This window comes from Chionomys nivalis, chromosome 6 (genome assembly GCF_950005125.1).
Source record: "Chionomys nivalis chromosome 6, mChiNiv1.1, whole genome shotgun sequence".
Classification (NCBI taxonomy): domain Eukaryota; kingdom Metazoa; phylum Chordata; class Mammalia; order Rodentia; family Cricetidae; genus Chionomys; species Chionomys nivalis.
Genome location: NC_080091.1, coordinates 6,859,303 through 6,884,210, shown reverse-complemented (window position 1 = coordinate 6,884,210; position 24,908 = coordinate 6,859,303). Strand labels below are relative to the sequence as shown.

Sequence of the window (24,908 nt, the reverse complement as noted above, 5' to 3'; positions counted from 1 at the left end):
TGTGTGTGTATGTATATGGGGTGGACCTCGTTCTGTAGTTCAGGCTGGCTTTGTAGGCCACCCTCACACTTACAGCAATCCTCCTGCCTCAGCTTCATGAGCACATTGTGACAGGCATACAGCAGGCCACACTGTCGTCTGTCCTGTGATCTGGTGAGCTGGGACTGGGTCACACGACCTCTTGATAGTGGGGTCTCTTTGTCTCTCTTTAGCATCGTGGATGTTGGTGGCCAGAAGTCGGAGCGTAAGAAATGGATCCACTGTTTTGAGAACGTCATAGCTCTCATCTACCTGGCCTCCTTGAGCGAGTACGACCAGTGTTTGGAGGAGAATGATCAGGAGGTGAGGGGGGCTGTCCTTACAGGCACGGTGCCTTTAGGGGTCAAGGCCCCCCCATCTGAGCGGGAAACCCCACAGGAAGCCTGAGCAGGAGTACCTTAACCCTTCACCTTTTGTGCTGGTGCATTGTGGGACCTGATCCCCAAAGCTACCTCAGCACACACAGGTCTCCCAACCTCTGCTGACCCTGCCAGAAGTACCCACTGCCACACCTATGCAAGGATGGGCAGCTGTGGTCAGATGGCATTACACCCTAAGTCACACAAGGCGACATAACCTCTGTGGGTCACCGTGGACCCCAGTCCTGATGTACCCCTCCCTCTGCCTTCCCCATCTCTCTCCTCTCTCTCTCTCTCTCTCTCTCTCTCTCTCTCTCTCTCTCTCTCTGTACCCCTCCCTCTGCTTCCCCCATGTCTCTCTCTCTCTCATGCATCACATGCACACACACACAGGCTTTGCTCACACTCCCAGTCCTCCCGTCTCAGCCCCCTTAGTGCTGAATTAATGGGCCTTGGCTTCTACAGCAGCCACACAGGAGATATATATATATATATACCAAGGTCCTGTGGCCACTGTGATCAAGCAGAGCAGCTCAGGTGGCCTAAAATGCAGACATCCGGTTCTTTTTTTTTTAAGATTTTTATTTATTACGTATATAGGTTTCTTCCTTCATGTATCCTACAGTACAGAAGAGGACACCAGATCTTATTACAGATGGTTGTGAGCCACCATGTGGTTGCTGGGAATTGAACTCAGGACCTCTGGAAGAGCAGCCAGTGCTCTATTCCTCTGAGCCATCTCTCCAGCCACCAGACATCCGGTTCTTATCTAGTTCTGGGAGAAGGGAGCATGAGATCATGGTGTGGAAAGAGCTGCCACCCTCCCAGACCCAGGTTCCTCCCTGTGTCTGGTGTCCTTGGCTCAGGAGCTCAGCCTCCTATGTGCTTCCATTTTCAGACAGTTCCCCACGTGAGGACACCTGTCATTGAATTCAGTGGCTCTCTGGTGACTTGTGGCTTCTTCCCCTTGGGCAATCGCACCATAGAAGACCTTCTCAGGTGTTTTCACACGCTAGCAGCCCAATCAGATGTCACTTTGGGAAGGGTGCCCTCAACTCAGAATGTGAGGCAACAGGGTACTTAGGTCCAGCCCATTGCCCGGTGGGCGAGGGCGTCCTGCTGGGGCCACCGCCTGCCTCTGTCCCCACAGAACCGCATGAAGGAGAGCCTGGCCCTCTTCAGCACCATTCTAGAGCTGCCCTGGTTCAAGAGCACCTCGGTCATCCTCTTCCTCAATAAGACAGACATCCTAGAGGAAAAGATCCACACCTCGCACCTGGCCACATATTTCCCCAGCTTTCAGGGTGAGTTGTCCTAGAAGATGCTACATTCTTCACACACACACCCCCAAAGCAGCTCTGTGGGGAGACCCAAGGCTGGGCCCTTATCCAGAGTCACCAGAAGTTTCAAAGAGAAAAGGGACACGGGTTCCCAGCTAAGCTGCTTCTGGTAGTTCATGAGCCTCAGTTTCTCCCTCTGTGGAATGGAGTCAGGTGACCTTAGCAGATGAATGACAGGGGCTCTTTTTGTTTGTTTGTTTTTTCTTGTTTTTCGAGACAGGGTTTCTCTGTAGCTTTGAAGCCTGTCCGGGAACTAGCTCTTGTAGACCAGGCTGGTCCCGAACTCACAGAGATCCGCCTGCCTCTGCCACCCACCCCCGCCCCGAGTGCTGGGATTAAAGGTGTGCACCACCACTGCCTGGCAAACGAGAGGTTTTATAAAAATCTATTTCTAAGGTGGGCAGTGGTGGCACATGGCCTTAATCCCAGCACTCAGGAGACAGAGGCAGGCAAATCTTTGTGACTTTGAGGCCAGCCTGGTCTACAGAGTGAGTTCCAGGACAGCCAGAGTTACACAGAGAGACCACGTCTTGTCTTGGAAAACAAGAAAAAAAAAGAACTATTTGTTTTCATGCAGATGGGGACGTGGTAATCAGTGACTCCCCCAGTCCAATGTCCCCCCCACTGGGGATTCTAGGCGGGGCTCCACCCTGACCACGCCCCCAGCCCCTCACTGGGGATTCGAGGCGGGGCTCCACCCTGACCACGCCCCCAGCCCCTCACTGGGGATTCGAGGCGAGGGCTGTACTGCTGACCCCCACCTCTGTCCTGTGCTATAGTTTTCATAGGGTTCATCAACCCTCTTTCAGTAATATCCAATATGTTTCTTATTTGTGTAATTTTTCTTTTTTTTTTCCTGAGACAAGTTTTCTCTCTGTAACCCTGGCTCTCCTAGAATTCAGAGATCCCCCTGCCTCTGCCTCTGGAGTGCTGGGACTACAGGCTTGTGTCACCACCGTCTTCATTAGGATGCATATTAATCAGATATATATGACGCACGTAAACAGCATTGGAAACTCACCTTCTACCTAGCAAGGCATGCCCAAAGCAGCGGGGTGGGAACTAGTGCTCATTACCTTCCCTGGAGGGGTGGGTGTTTAGAGAGTGGGGAAGTTAGAGCTGGAAGGATCTGCTTTGTTGGGAGAAACTGCCCAAGCCTCTGCCTTACTCAGGATCTTCGGGCCAGGAATTTGGTTTTCTTTCTCTCTTTCTTTTTGGAAACAGGGTCTCACTGTGTAGCTCTGGCTGGCCTTCACCTCTATAGACCAGGCTGGTCTGTACCTCTGATGCCCACCTCTGCCTCCTGAGTGTTCACCACCCCCACCCAGCCTAATGGTTAGAGATTTGGGAAGAGCTGAGCTAGGTAAATTAGTGTTCACTGCCTCATGGCTGGGATCAGAGAGCCCCCAAGGAGTCTTGTGCTGTGTACACTGGGGAGTCAGCCTTCCCACCTCCACTCCCCTCCCCCTCACTGCCCGCCTGATTCTGGGTGGCCAGATGTTTGCCCAGGGGGAGGCTGTCTATCTTGATCAAGCCCCAGGGACATCTATGTCACCTCACAGTCGATTGGCCAAACCTAGGTTCAAGAGAGGAAGCTGCTCTACCTAACCCTAACCGTGGAGGGCGGGAGGAGGCGGTTCCTGCTGTCTGGAGTCTCAGGCTCCCTAGCTTCCCGTGCCCAGGGCCCTATACCAACAGAAGTGAGTTCCCTGCCAGCTTAGGAGGCACGGGAGCTGAAATTGGCAAGCATGGAACACCCACTCTGAATCGATCCATCGTCTGTAAAGCCGAGCAGATAAGGCTCTGGGGACCCATTACCTCAACCCTCTCTCAGTCGTGGTCCAGGCTGTGTCCATGCTTGACACCAGGTCAAAGGTCACTCAAATCCAACTTTGGTGAACTCTGGGGCCAGGATTTTTGGTTTTTTTTGGGGGGGGTGGGGTTCGAGACAGGGTTTCTCTGTAGCTTTGGTGCCGGTCCCGGAACTAGCTCTTGTAGACCAGGCTGGCCTCGAACTCCCTCCCAGAGATCTGCCTGCCTCTGCCTCCCGAATGCTGGGGTTAAAGGCGTGCGCCACCACCGCCCGGCTTTGGGGCCAGGATTTGACCACTGGCTCTGTCACTCCCGCCATGCTGTCACATTCCTCAAAGCTGAGTGGCTGAGTGGGGGACAGACATGAAATTCTGGTCACTCTCCAGCCCCTCCAGTCCCATCATAACCGAGAAGTCCCAAGGCCGAGAGAGTCTGGAAGAAGGCGGGTGATTTGGAGACTTTTCAGCATAGACCGTCTTAGTCAGTGTTCTTTCTCCGTGAAGAGACACAATGACCATGCCAACTCTTATAAAGGAAGCATTGTATCACTGGCTTGTTGACACTTCCGGAGCGTTTGTCCACGACGATGCCGGGAAACAGACAGGCCTGATGCTGGAGCGGAAACCGAGAGCTTTACACCCCGATCTGTAGGCAGCAGGTACAGAGTGAATGAGACTGAGGGGGCTTCTGAACTCTCAAAACCAGTGACACACGTTCAACTTGGTCACGCCTCCTACAAATGGCCACGCCTCCTCCAATGCGGACACACCTCCTCCAAGGAAGACACGCCTCCTACAACAAGGAACGCCTCCTCCAAGGAAGACACGCCTCCTACAACAAGGAACGCCTCCTCCAAGGAAGACACACCTCCTACAACGAGGACACGCCTCCTCCAAGGAAGACACGCCTCCTACAACGAGGACACGCCTCCTACAACGAGGACACGCCTCCTCCAACAAAGGACAGTCTCATCCTCCTGGAACAGTTCCCCAGCTGGGACCGGTCTCATTCGTGCACCACACACAGTTTCCTGAAACCTATTCACCGCTGGCATTTCTCTGGGCTTTGCTTTTTGTGACAATTTTCTCAGTTATTTGCTTAGACTGAAATAGCCCGAGGATATAGCTCGATGGCAGGGTGCTTGTCTAGAAAGTGGAAGACCCCAGCAGGGCAGTGGTGGCGCACACCTTTAAACCCAGCATTCGGGAGGCAGAGGCAGGTGGATCTCTGAGTTCAAGGCCAGCCTGGTCTGCAGAGCGAGCTCCAGGATAACCAGGGCTACACAGAGAAACCCTGTTTGTCAGGGGGAAACAGAGCATGGAAAACTGAGCCTGGAGAGACAGTTCCCTGGCTCAACAGGTTACGGGCCGGGCGAGCGTGAGGGCCCGAGTTCAAATCCCCAGCAATATAAATAGCTAGGCGCTGCGCAGAGGTGGGAGGACCCGGGGCTCCCGGGGCAAAAGGCCAAGGTCAATAGGTGAGCGCCAAGTTCGGGGAGACCCCGTCCCCATGGCCACATACACAGCTCGACACACAGTCACACTACGCATCTTACCTGGTTGCTGGGCTTCCACCTCAGGCTCTCACGCTTGGCAGCAAGCAGTCTTCCTCACAGAGCCATCTCCTCTGCCCTGCAAGCCGGATTCGAACCCACGCTGTTTGCACACGGAGTCGTCCCCTACCGCACCATGTGACCTCTGCATTTCCCAGAGAAGACTGACTCTCAGGTCTCTGGACACTTGCCCAGCATGAGTGCGGGAGGCCCGCCCCGCCTTTGCCCTGCCTCAAGTCTCTTACAAGTTACTCCTCATTCCCATTGGCTGGGATGGCAACGATGGCGCCTGTCCATCTTTGGCAGAGCTGGTCCGGCTCTCCCCCACCCCCCAGAGGGGTCACAGGTTCATCACCCCCAGCAGCGCACAAACCCAGCACTGGGAAGGTAGAGGCAAGACCATCAGGAGTTCAAAGCCAGCCAAGGCTACTGAGTGACCTGGAGGCCACCCTAGGCCTCATTGAGGGTTGGGGCCAGCCTGGGCCATATAGGAGGTTCGGGACCAGCCTGGACCACATAGGGAGTTCAGGTCAGCCTGGGCCACGTAGGGCATTCTGGGCTAGTCTGAGCCACATAGGAGGTTCGGGAGCAGCCTGGGCCACATGGGGGTTCAGGGCCAGCCTGGGCCACGCACAGCTGAACAGACCCCACTCCTCTCTGCAGGTCCCCCGCGAGACGCAGAGGCCGCCAAGCGCTTCATCATGGACATGTACTCGCGCGTGTACGCGGGCTGCGCCGAGCCCCACGATGGCGGCAGAAAAGGGTCCCGTGCGCGCCGTCTCTTTGCACACTTCACCTGCGCCACTGACACACAGAGCGTCCGCAGCGTGTTCAAGGACGTGCGGGACTCAGTGCTGGCCCGGTACCTGGACGAGATCAACCTACTGTGACCAGCCCCGGGCCTCAGTTTACCACCCGGGATGTCCCGCGGGGCGCGGGCGCGGTCGTGGTGGGGACAGGGCGCCCCCTGGCGGTCGCGTGGGAAACTGCGGGGCGAGGGCTCCCAATGTCGCTGCTCCCCACGCAGGTCCGGGCCCCAAACGTCTGCAGTTCCTTCCCTCGCCCTCCTTCTAGTTCTTAAGGAAAGGACAGGAGTCGGAAAGAGGAGGCAGGAGGATGTCTGTGAGTTCCAGGACCGCCAGGGCTACCTAGTAAAAGACCCTGTGTCAAAACCAAACAAGACTAGACAGAACCAGTCTGGGGGCCTGTGACTTCCCAGGGTCCCTGTCCACATCCTCCCGTACGATCCTCGCCCTGGGGTACGGGGGTGGGTGGCGGAAGAGCGGAAGTTCTGCTTGCTGTCTACCGACTTGCACTGAGGTATGCGCCAGTCAAAGACCGTTATCCACAGCTGTGAGGAGCCCTCCGTCCCCAAACCCCAGCCCACGACACTACTCAACGCCACCGCACTCCAGGACCTCTGACGAAAGGGGAAACTGGGGTCCGAGATGCCTCAGCTGGAGAAGACGCTTGCGGCCAAGTCTGACAACAGGAGTTCAGTCCCCAAACCTGCCCGGTGGACACAGGGACAGAGGCGCAGAGCTGTCCCCCGGCCCCGCAGGCGTCCATGGTGGGGACACATCCACCCACACAAAGAAATAAATGTAATTAACAACAAAAGAGCGAGAAATGAGGAGTAGAGAAACACTGTCCCCAGCGGCAGCGGTCGGGAGGCCGAGGCAGGAGGATTGCAGCTTTCTTGTCCTTGGCATCCCCAAGGTCCCTTCCGTGAGCCAGGCAGGGGACATCATACCCAGGCAACTTCAAATCTGGGCCAGAGGCTGGGGGTGGGGGCCAGGTAGATGGCTCTGTGGGTAAAGTGCTGAAGTGTGGAGACCACAGTTCGAATCCCCAGAATCCACCTAGAAGCCAGCACCGTGGTGAAAGCCTGTCATGCACCGGGGAGCTGAGGACAGCGGGAGTCGGCAGCCCCGGATTCCGTGAGAGACCCCGCCTCACGCAGGGTGGGAACGACCGAGGAAGGCACCCAACCCCGGGTTACATCACCGCGATAGAGGGGAACGTAGAACTGAGCCCCCTTCTGTGGCTCCCGAGCACTGGGGTTACAGCTTGGCTGTTCTCGGGGGTCCTGGGATCCGGATGCGGGCCCCACGGAGGCACATTACCGACCGAGTTCTCTCCGCAGCTCCCTGGCGCACACCCCGTTACACAGCTGCATTGTACTCCACTCTGGGACGCGGCGTGGCTTTACCCGGGCGCGGGGGTAGGGCCAGACTCTGCTCTGCTTTGTGCACCTCGGAGAATTGCCTTCCACACAGGGGCCCGGAGCGCGGTCTCCAGGGCGAGTCCGGGACAAGAAGATGGCACCTACACAGCATGGCCTCATCTTTGCAGGGCACCCCCAGAGCTGCCGTGGGGAACACGGGTTTGCAAGCTTGGGCTCGGTATGGTGGCTGCGTCGTAACATCAGAGGGATTGGTCAGCACTCACTGCAGGGTGCTGTGCTCAGTCCTCCCGCGCACAGCACTTCAGGGCTGACTGAACTTGAACTCACCGCCAAGAGGCCGGGTCGAGGCGAGGCTGCCGCTTGGAACCGGGTCTCACCCAGGGCGAGCGTCAGCACGGTGGGGTGTGAGATTAGCCAGGCTCAGGGTCCGTCCTGGGATCAGGGCTCCGCATAGGCTAGAGGCTTGGGGAGTTCGTGCGAAGGGGCCAGGCCACCGGGCAGGGTCTGGGCCTCACGTGGATCACGGGTCAGAGGGAGAGCCGCACTCAGGTGGGATCGGGGCTTGGCGCAGGGAAGGGGCCCAGCCTGGGATCGAGCATAGTATTCCTGGTCTGGTTCAGGGTTTGACCGAACCCCTATGATTGACACCCAGGCTAGGTCCCGCCCCTCCGCGGTCTCCCGCCCCGCCCCGTTCCCAGGGGACCGTGGCTGCGGTGATCCTCCGGGACGCGGGGTGCTGAAAGTGGGGTCTCTGCCCCCTCATCGCCCTTCCCTTCCCGGGACCCCTCAAGACACCCGACAACCCCCCACCCCTCCTTCTCCCTCCCGCCCCGTCCCACCCCGCCCGCTCCCGGACCCTCCCCTCCCCCCGCTTCTCCCTCCAGCCTCAGGCCTGCAGGGCTGAGGGCTAATGACACCCACCGGCCGGGGTCGCGGATCACAGCCACCCCAGCCCCTGCGGGGACCCCGTTTCTCCATCTCTCCCCTGCTCCCGATGCGGTCGCCCACCTCTCGGGTCCCTGATGATTTAAACAACCAGATACCGCACAGCCGCCGCCTGCGGCCTCAGTTTCCCCTCCTAGCTCGGCGGGCGCTGCGGGGAGTTACAGGTGTTCGCACGCCTTGTGTTTGGATGACATTTAATAAGCACTTGCTGTGTGTGGAAGGGCGACAAACGTTTTCTAAGCGTCCCTGCTGCAGGCGAAAAAATTTCACCAAGCACGTAGTGGGTGTGGGTGACGATTTTTTTCCCCAATGGTGACATTATTAAGCATCTGCTCTATATTGGTGGCCCATATTCATTATTATTACTGTTTATTTGTTTTTGTTTTTTCAATACAAGGTCTCACTGTGTAGCCCTGGCTGTGCTAGAACTCACTCCGTAGACCAGGCTGGCCTGGAACTCACAGAGATCCCCTGCCTCTGCCTCCCGAGTGCTGGGGTGCACATTTATTAAACATCTGTGTATACACACCAAACACGATTAGGCACCTGCTGTGTAAGAGGTCACTAAACATTAGGCACCAGAGAATGGTTCAGTGGACAAAGGGGCTTGTGGCCAAGCTGCAAAGACCAGAGTTCGGTTCTGGGACCCACAGGGTGGAAGGAGAGAACCCTCTCCTGTAAACTGCCCTCTGACCTCCCTCAGCCACCTCTGCACATCCTACATACCATAGAAAAAAACAAATAAATGTAACAAAACTTTTTAAAAATTATGAAGCACCCTGCGGTGGTGGCGCACCCTTTAATCCCAGCACAAGGGAGGCAGAGGCAGGAGGAGCTCTGTGAGTTCAAAGCCAGCCTGGTCTACAGAGTGAGTTCCAGGACAGGCTCCAAAGCTACAGAGAAATCCTGTCTCAAAGAAACCAAACCAAACAACAGTCCGAAGCCCCTGCTGGGCACGGTGGCACTTAATGTGCTTTGGTGGCATTGCCCTGGCTGCACACAGTAACAAGGCCCAGGATGGGCCGTCTGTGTATGGCTGACATTTATTAAGCCCCTGCTGTATGCAAGCACACTGGGAATAGCCGGTTCTTGGGACGACCCATTGTCCCGCAGTGGCAACCTCTCCTGCACAGCCTCCCATCCTTGGGACAGGAGGTGGGGGTGCCAGAGGGCTCATCCCAGCCACCCTCAACGGTCGCTCAGAATGCCCCTCCCTGCCCTGGCCTCACCCCCACCCACCGGGGGCACCTTAAGCATAACAGGAAATTTGAAACAACAGGAAACCCAGGCCAGGCTGCGACTCCACCCTGCCCGGGGCCTCTCTGTCAGTCTGTCCCCCGGGGAGGCCATGAACATCAGCACCTGGTCCTGTCACCGGCTGGCGGCCAGCGGTCACAGCCTCCTCATCGTCCTGCATTACAACCACAGTGGGCGGCTGGCCGGCCGCGGGGGCCCCGAGGACGGTGGCGGGCTGGGGACGCTGCGGGGGCCGTCGGTGGCGGCGGGCTGCCTGGTGGTGCTGGAGAACGCGGTGGTGCTGGCCGCCATCGCCACTCGCATGCGGTCTCGCCGCTGGGTGTACTACTGCCTGCTGAACATCACGCTGAGCGACCTGCTCACCGGCCTGGCCTACCTGGTCAACGTGCTGCTGTCGGGGACGCGCACCTTCCAGCTGTCCCCCGCGCACTGGTTCCTGCGGGAGGGCATCCTCTTCATGGCCCTGGCCGCGTCCACCTTCAGCTTGCTCTTCACGGCCGGCGAGCGCTTCGCCACCATGGTGCGGGTGGCCGAGAGCGGGGCCACCAAGACCAGCCGCGTGTACGGCTGCATCGGGCTGTGCTGGCTGCTGGCGGCCACGCTGGGCCTGCTGCCCCTCCTGGGCTGGAACTGCGTGTGTGCCTTCCCGCGCTGCTCCAGCCTGCTGCCTCTCTACTCCAAGGGCTACGTGCTCTTCTGCGTGGTGGTCTTCGCCCTCATCCTGGTGGCCATCCTGGGCCTCTACGGGGCCATCTTTAGGGTGGTCCGGGTCAACGGGAAGAAGTGCCCCCGGGCTCCGGCCCGCCGCAAGGCCCGCAGACTGCTCAACACGGTGCTGATGATCTTGGTGGCCTTCGTGGTGTGCTGGGGTCCCCTGTTCGGCTTGCTCCTGGCCGACATCTTCGGTTCCAACGTCTGGGCCCAGGAGTACCTGCGTGGCATGGATTGGATCCTCGCCCTGGCAGTGCTCAACTCCGCCATCAACCCCCTCATCTACTCCTTCCGCAGCCGCGAGGTGCAGCGCTCGGTGCTGGCCTTCCTCTGTTGTGGCTGTCTCTGGTTGGGCCTGCGGGGTCCTGGTGACTGCCTGACTCGGATCACCGAGGTCCAGTCCGGTGCGTCCACCACCGACAGCTCGCTGAGGACCAGAGACAGTTTTCGGGCTTCCAGGTCACACAGCTTCAGGATGCGCGAGCCGCTGTCTAGCGTTTCCAGTGTCCGGAGCGTCTAGAGCGTGGACGGGCCAGTTGCCAGGGCGAGCACAGCACAGGCCCTCCCGGGAGAGGTGAGAAGGGACTGGACACACGACCCCGGCCTGATGATGACGGGGAACATGCCAGCAGGTCCTGGGGTCTGTGCACGGAGCTGCCAGTGCTGAATGTCGGGCAGAGCAGAGTGGCTCGAGCCAGATCCAGTGGGTCTGGGCCTCAGTCTGGACTCACATTCACCAGGAGGTGAAGGGGACACACCATGTCCGAGTTCACCAACAGGACAGGTCACTGTGGCTCCGTCTTAGTCACACATGTGCGTGTTGGGGGAGGGTGGGGGTCCAAGGGGGAGGCTGCTGTAACGCGTCTCCTTGTCATTCCTAGTGGTGCTTCGGGGGTGTGCTGAGATGGGCCGGCCTGCCCCGCTTGGTGTCAATCATCTCTCTCCACAATGACTTCCCCATTGGGGCAGGCGGCCCGCACCCATGGCCTCCCACCATCAGGTCAGTTTCTCTGTTTATGTGGGAAGAACTGACCCGCCCACCCCGGGTCTGGGGCAATATCTTGACCTGGTCCGGTAACCCCGTGGCCTCACCCTTCCGTTTCTGAACTATGGTGATGTGTGTGACAGGGGATCGCGGACCCACTGTTTGAAAGCGCAGCCTCGAGCCACGCATGGCTGCCTAAGAGTTATTAAAATGAAGGAAACCTACACATTTGGTTTCTCAGCGTATTGTAACCGAGTCTCACCGGTGGTGACTCTAAGGACGGCAGTGATTGTCACTCAGTTCGGGGCACACATCTGTTGACTTTTCTACACTTTTAATTCCAATGGGTTGTGACCTTGGTGCTTAGCATGGGGCTTGGTATACACTTGGCATCCATTTGTTGCAGAGCAATCACTCTCAGGACAAGGCCAGCACTCTGAGTCTTAGAATCCACTTTTCCACCTAAGGCTATCAAAGAACACATCGTCCTGAGTTCTCCACAAGTTTGAGCATCTTCTAAGGCCGGCGCTTACCAAGCGCCTACTAAAGACCTGACTCAAACTCAGCTCACGCCAGTTCCCACACTGAATTCTACCCCGTGTCTTCTGGTGGGTGGGTAGCAGTGTTTGGTCATTTATTTCTTGTTTGTTGTATTCCTAGAGGTGTGAGTGACAATTTTATTATTTTTTGACAAATAATTTTAATTCACACCTTAAATTACCCAAACCTTAAATTACCCTACCCTATGGGACTGGTCAAATCCCATAGCCTTATTGAGTACTCCAAAATTAAATTTGATTTTGCAATAGGAAAACCAAAACTTTTAAGTTCAATGTGTCCCAAATATGAATAGGAATAATAAAGACCTCCCCATCATCAGCTGGTTCCATTACTGTCATAGCTATCTCCCCACTGCCACTAAAGCCTGTGCCAATTTCCTGCCTTACCTAATCTTGCCACTTGCTACGAATTTTATTTATCTATTTATTTCTGTTTTGAGACAGGGTGTCTCTGTAGCTTTGGAGCCTGACCTGGAACTTGCTTTGCAGACCAGGCTGGCCTCGAACTCACAGAGATCCGCCTGCCTCTGCCTCCGGAGTGCTGGGATTAAAGGTGTGCACCACCACCCGGCACGAATTTATATATGTATTTAGCCATCTTTTCATTCATTCACTTCAAGAATGCAGACACCCACTGGATGTCTTGTGCTCTAGGAACTTACAAGACGAAGATCTGAGCCCTCATTAAGTTTCACATCTGCTTTTTTTGCTCATTTTAACTCCATCCCCTTTCGCAGAGACAGAGCGACACCAGTTCCCATCATCCCAAGTCCCAGGAGAACAAGGCACCAGCCGGGCACTTTCTCATGCCCCCCCCACTTCCTTCCGGGTCGCAAGGTCACGTCCTGCACTTTCGGTTGATCGTCCTTCTTGTTAACGACTCCAAACACACGGCTTAAGCAAGCTTTACTAAAAATTATTTTTAATAGATTTTTAAACTCTCGGTGTTTTGCCACTTTGCATTCATGAGTTCAGAAGTTATGTCCACCATACCTTCATCCCGGGCGCGCCACAGCGGGACTACAACTCCCAGAGTGCTCCGCGCTCAATGACTACTACTGCGCCCTAGCATCCTTAGCGCGAGTCTCAGTGTGCCTACAACTCCCAGGAATCCCCCGCGTGCGGGAGGGCGGGGCGTCTATAACTCACATGAAAGACTACATTTCCCGGCAGGTGGTGCGGCACTCAGAGCCGTCCACAGCGCTGCCCAAAGGACCCTTGGACAGCCGCGGGCTGTCTGTGGCTCTGCCCGAAGGACCTCAGCGGCCGCCCATGCCGAGCTGAGTCCGCGAATCTCTGGCCGCTTCCCGTCGCCATCAGCCACCGCCGCCGCCGACTTTGCGGCCTGCCGTCTGCCGGAATGCTGGAGGAAGCGGGCGAGGTGCTGGAGAACGTGCTAAAGGCGTCGTGCCTGCCGCTCGGCTTCATCGTCTTCCTGCCCGCCGTGCTGCTGCTCGTGGCGCCGCCGCTGCCCGCCGCCGACGCCGCGCACGAGTTCACCGTGTACCGCATGCAGCAGTACGACCTGCAGGGCCAGCCGTACGGTGCGCGACCCCTGACCCCGTCCCCTGTCGCCGCCATCCCCCCCACTGCCACACCGCTCCCCCGTCACCGCGATCTTCCCGCTGTCATGCCGGGGATCCCCGACTGTTTCCCCGTCTCCCACTGTCATAGTGATCCCTTCCTGGCAACCCCACTCCTCCCTGTCCCTTCAGGTCCCTGCTGTCACACTGACTCCTGTCACCCCGTCACACCATCGTCACCCAGATTCTCGCCTCTTCTTGATCCCCCGTCACCCTGATCCCCTCTCTGTCACTGGTTACCCCAGGCCTACTGTCCTGGGAGCCCCCGGGGCCTTAGTTCCCACAGCACCGCCCCTGGGTTCCCTGGGTTCTCTGTCCTCACGCCTGTGTCTTGGGTCTCTCAAAGCCTCCCTTTTGCTGCCTGTGGTACCTGGCCTTCAAGAACCCTCTGGTCTTTAGTTCGCCTTCCAGCCTTGATGCTTAGTGTGTCCCTGAGCGTAAGGCCGGGTCCCCCTTGTGTGTGCCAGCCTGGGTCCATGCCTCTCTATGCCAACCCTATGGGCCCTTGTGCCAAGAATTATGTTATTTCTCTTTAAAGGAACGTTGCATCTTGGGGGGAGGGGTCATGTGGCTGCCCCTACTTGGGGATCCCGGAGTGGGTGGAGGCCAGTGCCTGCCCTGTGCCTTGCAGGGCTGAGAACAGTAGTGTTCTGAAACAGTGACTTGCCTTCCAGGGCACCATAGGATCAAGGTCAACAGGGCCAGAGTAGGTGGGTGGTCAGGGGTCCCCGGTGTTGAAGTTGCTTGTGACCTGACATTTTCTGAAGTGTCACCAGCAAAACTGTCTACAGTAGGGTACCACTGAATGGCCACATGGAGCCAGTGGCTACCAAGCTGGGCAGCATAGCTCCTTGGCCTCTAGAGTCATTCCGGAGCATTCCAGGGTCCAGAGGGCAGTTCCTAGAGGACTTATGTCCATGCCTGGCTCACACACCCACAGCCTGCATCAGCCCCTTAGCTGAGCTGGAGTGTGAATGAGCTTGTGTCCTCAGTGGACCGCACACCTAACATGGCCGTCTCTCCTTGGCTGAATACGAACTGTGGGGCTCCTGCACCCTCTCTGCACCCCTGGGAGCCCACGATGAGATAACCAGCCAGAGCAGGTCTTGAGAAACCCTGCGTAAGTCCCTTGGGCTCCCCTCAGCCCCAAACTGTTCTGCAGCCTCACTGGAGCTTGCCTTACCCAACTTCCCCTGGGTCTTTGTTGAGAAATAAATGACACTGGCGTGAGGGAGGTCCATGGTGGGGCGTGACCAGACCACCATCCCTCCTTCTGTGGACTCTGGCCTCCTTGGGACCTGCCTTCTTGTCGGCGTGAGGTTGGGACAGGACTTCCGTGTCTTGTCTGCCTCCCTAGTGGCTCGGTGGCCCTGAGTTACATCTCCACAAGCCTGGAGCCAACTAATGAAGCTTGGCCTCCCCTGCACTTGTGGATAAAGTTTTATTGACACTCGGTCACTGATACCACTGAGCTGACAAGCCAGCCATGGGGAGGAGCCTGCTGAGTGTGCACCTGAGCCTGCCCTGGGCCACCTGATGTCATTAGAGGGCTGAACTGCGGGGATGGGTCACAGGGGCCTGGCCGTCCTTCTGTGGGGAGCACTGCGGGTTTTGGGGTTCCTGGGGGCTGGTGCATGGGCAGCACTGCGCACTGGGGCTCCATGTCACCAGTGCTGCCCTGCTGCAGCTCCTGGCCTTCTTGGGGACACTGTAGAGACCTCGAGGAAGAGCTGGCATCTGAACCACCCCCGACCGGGAGCAGGTTAAAGAGGGAGAGGTGTTACTTACCCCTGTAATACGGTCCCCATAGTTGTGTGAGATCCTGGGAGGGAGCAGGGTGTCCCTGGGGTCCCTGGCCAGCCCTGCCCCCTCCCCGCCCCCATACTGTGCATTCCTGGACAATGAGAGCAGGGCCCAGGGTGTCAACTTGTGAGCTCAAGTCCCCATCACCCCGTGTGTCGGGTCAGTTACACTTGAACTGTCCCAGACCCAGCCAGTTCATCCCTTTGACACTTGGGCCTTGGTGTAATGTGGGTGTTGGCATCCAGATGACCGCCCTAGATGCCCCACGAGGATCAAGTCCCCTCTTCACTGAGCTGTGACCCACGACCTGTGTAGTCATTCACTGCCCCCTTCTGGCCATGTGCGTCCAGGGTGCCGCCTGCCGTCACCCTGGTGGGTAGCAGTTGAGCGTTTATGAAGCATCTGTTTTGTATTGCTCTACCTGGTCAGGATGTAAGTGGTTCCCAGGACCTAGGGGCTCTGGTTCCTGAGGGAGCTGCCCACTGACCTGAGGCCCATGGCCGTTCGCCTCTGGCCTATGCAGTACAGCCCCCTAAGGGCCCAACTGGCCCTTCCCTGACTGTGGCAGGTGTCCCGTGCCTGTCTCCTAAGAGCCACACCCCACAGCCTGTGTGCTGGTGTGGAGGCCCCACATGGTGTCCATGCACTGAGAGGCCTGCAACTGTGACCCCGTGTCCCCCACAGGTACACGAAATGCAGTGCTCAACACGGAGGCACGCACAGTGGACGCAGACGTGCTGAGCCGCCGCTGTGTACTTATGCGGCTTCTGGACTTTTCCTATGAGCACTACCAGAAGGCCTTGCGACAATCAGCGGGCGCTGTGGTCATCATCCTCCCCCGGGCCATGGCCGCTGTGCCCCAGGATGTTGTCCGGGTGAGCCTGTACCACTATCCCACGCTTGCCCCTCAGGTTGCATCTGGAGTGTGTCTTTGGACCAGGGGTGGCCCTGTCCCCTGAGTGCATGTACTCCCCACAGCAATTCATGGAGATTGAACCCGAGATGCTGGCCATGGAGACCGTGGTCCCCGTGTATTTTGCCGTGGAGGATGAGGCCCTGCTGTCCATCTATGAGCAGACCCAGGCTGCCTCTGCCTCTCAGGGCTCTGCCTCCGCTGCTGAAGGTGAGCCAGGCTACCAGAGGGTGTGATGTGTCTCCGTGGCAGCTGGGGCTGTCTTGGGCCTCTGTGTTCGCAGTATCCACCCCAGCCGTGGGCCCAAGTGACTCGTTCCTTCTGTCCCCAGTGCTGCTGCACACGGCCACGGCCAACGGTTTCCAGATGGTGACCAGCGGAGCCCAGAGCCAGGCGGTGAGCGACTGGCTGATCACCAGCGTGGAGGTGAGTGCCCTGACCCTCAGGTCCAGGCATGCCTCTGCCTCTGCGGAATGCCAGGGGTGGTGGAGACCCAGGAACTCGCCCAGCACCACAGAAATCAGGCGTGGTAGCACCACCTGGGAGACTGAGGCATCCACGGCTGCATAGTGAGTTTGATGCTGGCCTGGTATACAGGAGACCCCTCTTTAATAAAAGAACCCCCCTATTTAGAGTTCTGGGTCAAGGACACAGAACTTGGGACGGTGGTGGGTCGGACTGCAGGACAGGCTGCAGGAGCGTCTGCAGCGTCCTCACTGCTGCTCTCATGGGATGAGCAGGCTGTGAAGGTCTCAGAATTTGGGCAGGGACAGCCTTGCTGTGCGCCCCCATCCTGGGCCAAATGGTTTGTGCTCTTGTCCATTAGCTAGCCACCAGCCAGCATGGGCCTGTGCCTGCCCTGGGGGAAAAGGCTCACAGCATACCAGGGTGACCCTTGGGAAGCACCCAGGACCATCGTCTCTCCACAGGGACGGCTGACAGGGCTGGGAGGCGAGGACCTCCCCACCATTGTCATCGTGGCTCACTACGACGCCTTTGGCGTGGCCCCGGTAAGTACCTGGTGTGCAGTTCAAGAAGGGGCAGGGCTGCCAGCTGCTCTGGGCACCAACGTGTTGGTGATGCAGTGTGGGACTCAGAATGCCTGACCCATGGTGACCTCAGCAGCCGCATTTAGTTGGGGCTCGCATACAGTTGTCCATCATGACGGCCGGCAGGTGTGTCGCTGGAAGAGTAACTGAGCACTTCTCCTGATGTGCCGGCCAAGACACCTCACAGCCCACCCTCAGTGACACACTTCCTTCCCCAAGGACCACTCCTTGTTCCTCTCAAGTAGTGCCAAAGATGTATGACCCTCTGGGGGCCGTTCTTACGCAGACCACCACACTGGGCTCCAGTGCCACCAGGTCCCCAGCCTCCAAGGGCAGACCGGCCCAAGCGCCCCTGACTTCCCTTTGTTGGACATGGGCTCTTTGAGAGCTCTGGCTGTCCTGAACTGAGAGATCCCCCTTCCCCAGCCTCCTGGGCTGCGGTTAAAGGGGTGGCCACCACATTCCTCCCCGTGGGTGTTCACGTCTCCCTTCTACCTGCTTGTGCTCCACGTGAGGCTTGGCACCTCATGGATGGGCCTGGCCTGCAGGAGGCGTAACCAACAGGTCCTCTGCCCACAGTGGCTGTCGCTGGGCGCTGATTCGAACGGCAGTGGCATCTCCGTGCTGCTGGAGCTGGCTCGTCTCTTCTCACGCCTCTACACGTACAAGCGCACACATGCAGCGTGAGTGCCAGCCATGGGGGCGGTCCTCAGGTGACCCCACTGTACATCCCACACCAGATGCTACCATTCCCAGAAGGGCTCTGTACGGGATGCTCCTGGGTGGGGCTCTGGGAGTCCATGCCCACAGTGTGACAGCCATGTGTGTCCTGAGGTTGGCTGCAGGGCTGGTCATGTGAGAGCGGCTTTGACATTTGTGAGCTGGGCACACAGGGTGGCCCTGAGAGTGGCAGCCAGTGTGCCAGTTCTCAGTCTCCTCGGTCACAGGGCAGCTTCAGTCAGTACATGGGGGTAGCCTTGTCCTTCCTTACCACCACGAGGCAGCTGTGTTTTTTGCTCACCCCAGGCCCTCATGGCCTGCAGCAGTCCTGACTGGATTGACAGCCCTATGTGACAGTGGCCAGTCAGTAGTATGGGCCAGGAACAACCTGGGCTCAGTGACTGTCCTGTGTGTCATCACTGGGCAGCTTGGCTGTGGTTCCCAAGCAGGTGAGGGTGTGTGGCACCTGTGTGGCTCAGGGTCCTTCTAGTCAAGGTGAGCATCAGCTGGCCACTGGCATCTGGGAACGTGGGGGTCTGGGGATCGAGTGCTAGTCTGGGCTCCTTGGCGTGAGTGTCCTCAGCGGCCTCCCTCTGCAACATTCGGGACACATATGACTCCTATTTGGGGATTCCCTGGGGTGGTGTAAGGTGTGTCACCTGGTGGTAGGTCTGGAGAGATCTGGGGTTTCCATGTGCCCAGTCAGGGACCTGTGGCCTGACCACGTCCCGTGACACCCGCACTCGCAGGTACAACCTCCTCTTCTTCGCATCAGGAGGAGGCAAGTTCAACTACCAGGGCACCAAGCGATGGCTGGAGGACAGCCTGGACCACACAGGTGAGTGGGGCCTGGGTGGGCTCCAGCGGGGCCGAGTCTGGGTTGGGGGGGCCTCACGCCCCTGACACATGCCTGTCCTGCAGACTCCAGCCTGCTGCAGGATAATGTAGCCTTCGTGCTCTGTCTGGACACCGTGGGCCGCGGCAGCCACCTGCGCCTGCACGTGTCTAAGCCACCTCGGGAGGGGACGCTACAGCACGCCTTCCTGCGTGAGCTGGAGACAGTGGCCACGCACCAGTTCCCTGACGTCAGCTTCTCCATGGTGCATAAGAAGATCAACTTGGCAGACGATGTGCTGGCCTGGGAGCATGAGCGCTTTGCCATCCGTAGGCTGCCCGCCTTCACGCTGTCACACCTGGAGAGCCACCGTGCAGGGCCGCGCAGCAGCATCATGGACGTGCGGTGAGCGGGCACCCGGGAGACAAGCCACTTTCCAGGTCTTTCCTGGGACCTTCCATGGGGCGCTCATTGGTGGGACACCTAGAATCTTCCCGCGGAAGGGAGGGGTGGTGGCATCTTGTAGAATGCCTTCTGTGGGGGCTAGATCCTAGGGTCTTCTCTGGGGCTTCCTTCTGGAACCTTCTGTGGGGGGCACCTTTCATCCCCTTCCAAGAAGAAAACTTCTGGGCTGGGGCAAGAGCTGCTGCTCATGAGGGGGAACAGAGCCATCTGCTGGAACTTTCTGTGGGCTGGCCACAGCTGTGTGACCACGTGGAGCAGAGCGGGCGCTTGTCCAGGGCAAGGGTGGGGCTGGGAGTCAGGAGCGGTCTGGGAGGGCAGCAGCTGGTCACACACCTGGAGCCACTCAGGCTGGCAGCCAGGTTGAAGGAAGGTCACTTGTCCACCCCCTCGCGAGCCTTGAGGTGACCATTCCCCGCAGGACGTCCTGGATCCTGCAGGTGCTGCACTGTCCCCACACCATGCCTCAGACACACTCCTTACCTGGTCCCTGTGGCCAGCCACCCCAGAGCCCAGGCACCAGGGACCGCACTCCCTGTCTGAAGAACCTATCCCTGTATTCTCAAGGGCTCGGGTGGACTCCAAGACACTAACCCGGAACACGCGGATCATCGCTGAGGCCCTGACACGGGTTATCTACAACCTGACGGAGAAGGTAAGCCGTCTGGTCCTGGCCCTGGCCTGGTGCACACAGCCCCACTGGGCTGCCTCACCCTGTCCCTTCCCTCTGCAGGGGACTCCCCCGGACATGCCAGTGTTCACGGAGCAGATGGTAAAGTGTGGGCATGGGGTGGGACCCTGGGGACCCCTGCTGTGACCCCTGTGTGACCCCAGCCTGCACCTGGCCCTCGCAGGTCCAGCAGGAGCAGCTGGACTCAGTGATGGACTGGCTTACCAACCAGCCGCGGGCCGCGCAGCTGCTGGACAAGGACGGGACGTTCCTGAGTACACTGGAGCACTTTCTGAGCCGCTACCTGAAGGACGTGCGGCAGCACCACGTGAAGGCTGACAAGCGGTGAGCAGCAGGCGCAGTCCCTGTGGCCTCATCTTGTCCTCAGCGAGAGGGGGACAGGCCAAGGGACAGCATGGGCTGCGTCCTTCCCTAGAAAGACTTCTCAGGCAGGGAAGTTTCTAGTCCTTTTCTCAACTATTTAAAAAATATCTTGCCAGGCGGTGGTGGCGCACGCCTTTAATCCCAGCACTTGGGAGGCAGAGACAGGCGGATCTCTGTGAGTTCGAGACCAGCTTGGTCTACAAGAGCTAGTTCCAGGACAGGCTCCAAAACCACAGAGAAACCCTGTCTCGAAAAAACCAAAAAAAAAAAAAAATATCTTTAAGCCAGGCGGTGGTGGCGCACACCTTTAACCCTAGCATTCAGGAGGCAGAGACAGGAGGATCTCTGTGAGTTTGAGGCCAGCCTGGGCTACAGAGTGAGTTCCAGGATAGCCAGGGCTACACAGTGAGACCCTGTCTCAAACAATAACAAAAAACACATGCAAAAGTATTTTTTGCTTTCTGAATTGAGCTGTTGATATGTAGTCTGGGCAAGCCTCAAACCCATCATGCTCCTGCAGCAGCCTCCCAGGGAGGCCTCTGAGATGGAGCCTCAGCCAGGGAGAAGCACTGAGTAGGGCTGTTTCTCGGCAGGGACCCCGAGTTTGTCTTCTACGATCAGCTTAAGCAGGTGATGAATGCCTACAGGTGAGTGGTGGGCTGGAGCAAAGGGACCGCGGTCTGTTGGGGTGACCATTCTACATCCTTGACCCCACGGACCGTCCTTCAGGGTCAAACCAGCCATCTTTGACCTGCTGCTGGCTGTGTGCATCGGGGCATACCTTGGCATGGCGTACACAGCTGTCCAGGTGAGCTGCTGTGCAGGGAACCTGGGGGGCAAGGTGGCTCTCTGGCGTCCCTGTCCCTAATGTGCTGTGCCCCCACCAGCACTTCCACGTGCTCTACAAGACTGTGCAGAGACTGCTGCTCAAAGCCAAGGCCCAGTGACGACAGCTGTGGACAGGCAGCCCAGGAGGGACCGGCCCACGCGTGGGCACCCAAGCGGCTAGACTGAACCAGAGTTCACTAGGATGCAGGGACTTCTCCCGGTCTCCTTGAACTTCCTTGGTGGAGAACCCCGCCCACCTGCAAATGAGCCCAATGGAACAGATGGCCCCCTGGGCCACATGCACTGAAGGGCCACACGCTTGGCCCTGGTCCCAGCAGCCTGCTCCCCGCCCCCTCCTGTGGCCCATCAGAGGTGCCCAGGACCAGGCCACCTCTCCTGGCGCTGACTAGCACCCGACTATGGCTCCCTGCTGTTCCCAGCCTACCTTTCCCTCTGCCTGTTGCCACCTCAGCCACCCCTGGACCCACCTGGTTCTCCAGCTGGGCCTGAGCCACCCCAGTCCAGGTGCTGGGGACAGGGCAGGAGGCGGCCCCAGGTGGCAGCCTGCAGCTCTGAGGTCTCTCCACCTTCCCCCTTCCCCTTCGGTTTCCCTGCCTGTGATGAATTCTGGGGACCCAGCCCCTCTCACAGTGTGGGATGAAACAGCCAGGCCCAGCACACCCTAAGAGTCCCTGCCAACAGGAGGGAGAGGGGAGGAGTCAGTGCTGGCAGTCGACCTCAGGGACGCCGTGGGCAATCGATTCGATAGCAATATGACCCGGGAGGTATCGGGCTGGGAGGGGCAGCTGGGGCCAGCGCCTGGCATCCCTCCAGCACCTGTGGAGGCTTGGCCCACCCAGACCCTCTTCCTGGCAGGAGCAGTGGCCGCCACCCCGGTGGTCTTCGTGTCATAGGGCAAGAGGGGCCAGCCTGCCACCCTGGCCCTTGGCACTCTCGCCCCCTCCCCTCCCCCATGGACTGCTGGGGTCCAGCCCCCTTCACTCTCGTCCCAGCGGCTGGTTACGGGTCTGAGGCCGGTGCCGCCCCTCACTGGCAAAGATACAAGGTGCATGTGCCACCTCCCTCTGCTCAGGCAGGGCTGGGCTGGCGGCCGGCCTGCAGTTGGTGGGTTAGAAAATAAAAGCCATATTGAAGGACCATGCCTGTGGGTGCCCCTGCCTTCAGGAACCTGAGATCCCACTGGGATCATGGGAGCATCAGCCCGCCCAGTGCCCTGCTGGCCACCGTAGCCCCTTCCTTCCCACCCTGACAACTGCTTCCTGGCACTGGATAAGTTCTCAGAGGACGAGAATTGGGGACATGTCACACGGGGCAGGGGCCGTCACTGCAAAGTCTGCCCGTCACTCAAGTCCCTGTCTTGTAGTCAGTCAAACCCCAGCTCAGCTGCTGCTGTGAGGCTGGGGTCCTGTCCACTCAGCATGGAATGGACAGCTGCTCACATCTGGACGTTGAGGGAAACGGACCCAGGTTGGCTGCAGAGGCACAGACCAGCAGACTGCGGGGGTCTGGGTTCAGGCAGAGGGCATGGCTTGTGCCAAAGCCCTGGGGCTGGTGCAATGGTGCGAGCTTAGCGCTGTGGTCCTGAGCCCAAGAGGGGAAGGGGATGCTATGACACCCTGACCGCTGAATTGGGAGGCCCTGGGGCTGAGCAGTTGTGAGTTTGCACTGAGATCTGGCTTTCTGCCTCTGCAGGGTCATGGACTCCAGGGGCCTCCGCTTGGGAGTGTCCCTGGATGTGCATGTGTGCTTGCTGGGGGATGACCGCCACAGGCCACTTTCTCCTTCCCTGCGGGTCCTGGGGATGGAACTCAGGTTGTCGGGGATGGCAGCAAGCACCTTACCCACTGGGCCCTCTCGCCACTCCTCCACCTTATCTTTTGTTTGCTTTGTTTTGTTTTTTGTTTTTCGAGACAGGTCTATTGTGGCTTTGGAGCCTGTCCTGGAACTAGCTCTGTAGACCAGGCTGGTCTCGAACTCACAGAGATTCACCTGCCTCTGCCTCCCGAGTGCTGGGATTAAAGACATGCGCCACCACCGCCTGGCCCTCCACCTTATCTTTTGACTCGGCCTCTGACCTCTGAGCCGGGCCCTTGTTTTGGCCTCTACAACTCTGGGGTTCCATGTGCCTGCCATGTCAACTGTTTATGTGGGTGCTGTGGATCCGAACTTGGGTCATTGTGGCAGGCACCAGCTCCCCAACCTCTGCTTCTGAGGAAGTGTATCGTTGCAGTCTCTGGCATCGTGGCAATCCTCCTGCTTCAGCTTTCTAAGACAGGTCTGCACCACCACCTGTTTACAGCTGCTTTTAGATAGTGACAGGCTGGGCAAGGTGGGGGAAGTAGGATCAGTTCTGGGTCATCCTTGGCTACATAGTAAATTTGGGACCAGCCTGGGCTACATGAGACCTTGCTTCAAAAACTCAATAGCAAAGAGGTTGTCAGTCACTCCCGTTGTGGCATCCACAGATGCCTATGCTGTGCCAGGCAGGTGGGTGCTGGTGATACTGTCAGTTCCAACCAGGTTGGGACTGGTGACGTGGGTGCTGGTGCTTGTTCCTCCCCTGAGCCCTGGGAGGAGAAGCCCCTCCCATGCCCTCAAGGCTCTGAGTCCAGGTTCCTGCTGCTGCAGACTCTGCCCTCAGGGAACCCCTGCTGTCGTAGTGGGTGAGGGGCTCCCAGGGCCAAGTGTATGTGGGTCAGGTGCTCAGCACCCCAGAGAACGGTCAGCCCTGGATCTCGGCATCTGAGGCTGAGGTGAGTTCCGGAACAGCCCACACCTGAGCAGACACAAAGGCCAGGGCAAGGTGATGGGACCCCCCCACCCTGTTTTTCTGATTGCCTGTCTCCCCTGGACCAGCAGCCACAGTCTCCCGCTACATAGCTATGGTGACACCACCTGCGGGGGATTGGGGTCCCCAAACACTTGCTATTTTAGGGCTAACATGGTGCTGGGCCGAGGGGAGCACTGCCAGCTGGCCTGCCTCCTGTCGGCTCCCATCCATGTGTTTTGGGGACTGAGGTGGCTCAAGTTCGTTACTCCGGGGCTGATGCTGTGGCAGGTCAATGACAGCTGTGGGGCAGATGGCAGAACCCTCCCTCCTGCCAGGCAGCATCCCCAGCTCCCTGGAGGCCTGGTTCCCCCACACACACTTTGATACTATTTAACAGTTCTTGCAACTCAGAGCTCCATAGGGACTCCTGGCATCCTTCTCTGGTCTCCATGGAAACAGCTCATCTGAGAACCACCCTCAGCATATCCCAGCCTCCCCTACCTCTGAGAGGTGACCCATGACCCCAAGGCCTCGCCCCTCCAGCCCTGTCGAGTATGATGGTAGCGGTTCTCCATGACTGTGACGCCAAGTCCCCAAGGAGCCAGTCCCTTCTCCCGCTAGTGTTCATAGGAGATGAGGAAGTGGAGGCATGACTGCCTGCACCTTGGGGATGATGAGATCGTGGGGGGCATCTCGGCTTCCAGAGCTGCTGTGTGACCTTGCACAAGGGATCAACTGCTCTGGGCCTCCGTTCTGTTCTTTAAAACAAATTATAGGGGGCTGGACAGACAGCTCAGTGGTTAGCGTGCCAGCTGCCCCTGCAGAGGACCCAGGTTCGGTTCCCAGCACCCACAACCACACACACATGCACAGCCGTGCAGGCAACACTCCTGCACATAGGTAAATCCTTTAACAAAAACAAATTATTACCAGGCAGTGGTGGTGCACACCTTTAATCTCAGCACTGAGGAGGCAGAGGAGGCGGATCTCCGTGAATTCGAGGTCAGCCTGGGCTACAGAGTGAGTTCCAGGACAGCCAGGGCTACACAGAGAAATGCTGTCCTGTAGCACGAATAATAAAAACCTGGAGTCTGATATTGGGAAAACCAGAAAAGCAAAGCA

The 24,908-nt window shown here is 58.3% G+C and overlaps 3 protein-coding genes across 3 annotated transcripts in view; all 3 read left to right on the top strand.

The window, feature by feature from the left end:
- Nucleotides 1-6,856, top strand: part of LOC130875702 (guanine nucleotide-binding protein subunit alpha-15) — a 22,532-nt gene extending 15,676 nt beyond the window's left edge. Inside the window, exons 5-7 of the mRNA XM_057771765.1 lie at nucleotides 213-342; nucleotides 1,549-1,702; nucleotides 5,766-6,856. Of these exons, the coding sequence (XP_057627748.1) occupies nucleotides 213-342; nucleotides 1,549-1,702; nucleotides 5,766-5,992 (511 nt within the window). The 3' untranslated portion in view covers nucleotides 5,993-6,856. The remainder of the gene's footprint in view (nucleotides 1-212; nucleotides 343-1,548; nucleotides 1,703-5,765) is intronic.
- Nucleotides 6,857-9,541: 2,685 nt separating this feature from the next.
- Nucleotides 9,542-11,403, top strand: LOC130876050 (sphingosine 1-phosphate receptor 4). The gene has a single exon (XM_057772474.1). It carries the CDS (start codon nucleotides 9,584-9,586, stop codon nucleotides 10,721-10,723), a length of 1,140 nt encoding a protein of 379 aa, XP_057628457.1. The 5' UTR covers nucleotides 9,542-9,583; the 3' UTR covers nucleotides 10,724-11,403.
- A 1,550-nt stretch (nucleotides 11,404-12,953) lies between these two features.
- LOC130876234 (BOS complex subunit NCLN) lies at nucleotides 12,954-22,169 on the top strand. Its single transcript, XM_057772713.1, has 14 exons — nucleotides 12,954-13,292; nucleotides 15,819-16,009; nucleotides 16,113-16,257; nucleotides 16,379-16,473; nucleotides 16,977-17,057; nucleotides 17,676-17,779; nucleotides 18,566-18,654; nucleotides 18,738-19,056; nucleotides 19,681-19,768; nucleotides 19,847-19,885; nucleotides 19,968-20,128; nucleotides 20,761-20,814; nucleotides 20,897-20,975; nucleotides 21,055-22,169. Exons 1-14 carry the CDS (start codon nucleotides 13,109-13,111, stop codon nucleotides 21,112-21,114), a joined length of 1,689 nt encoding a protein of 562 aa, XP_057628696.1. The 5' UTR covers nucleotides 12,954-13,108; the 3' UTR covers nucleotides 21,115-22,169.
- The last annotated feature ends 2,739 nt before the right edge of the window (nucleotides 22,170-24,908 follow it).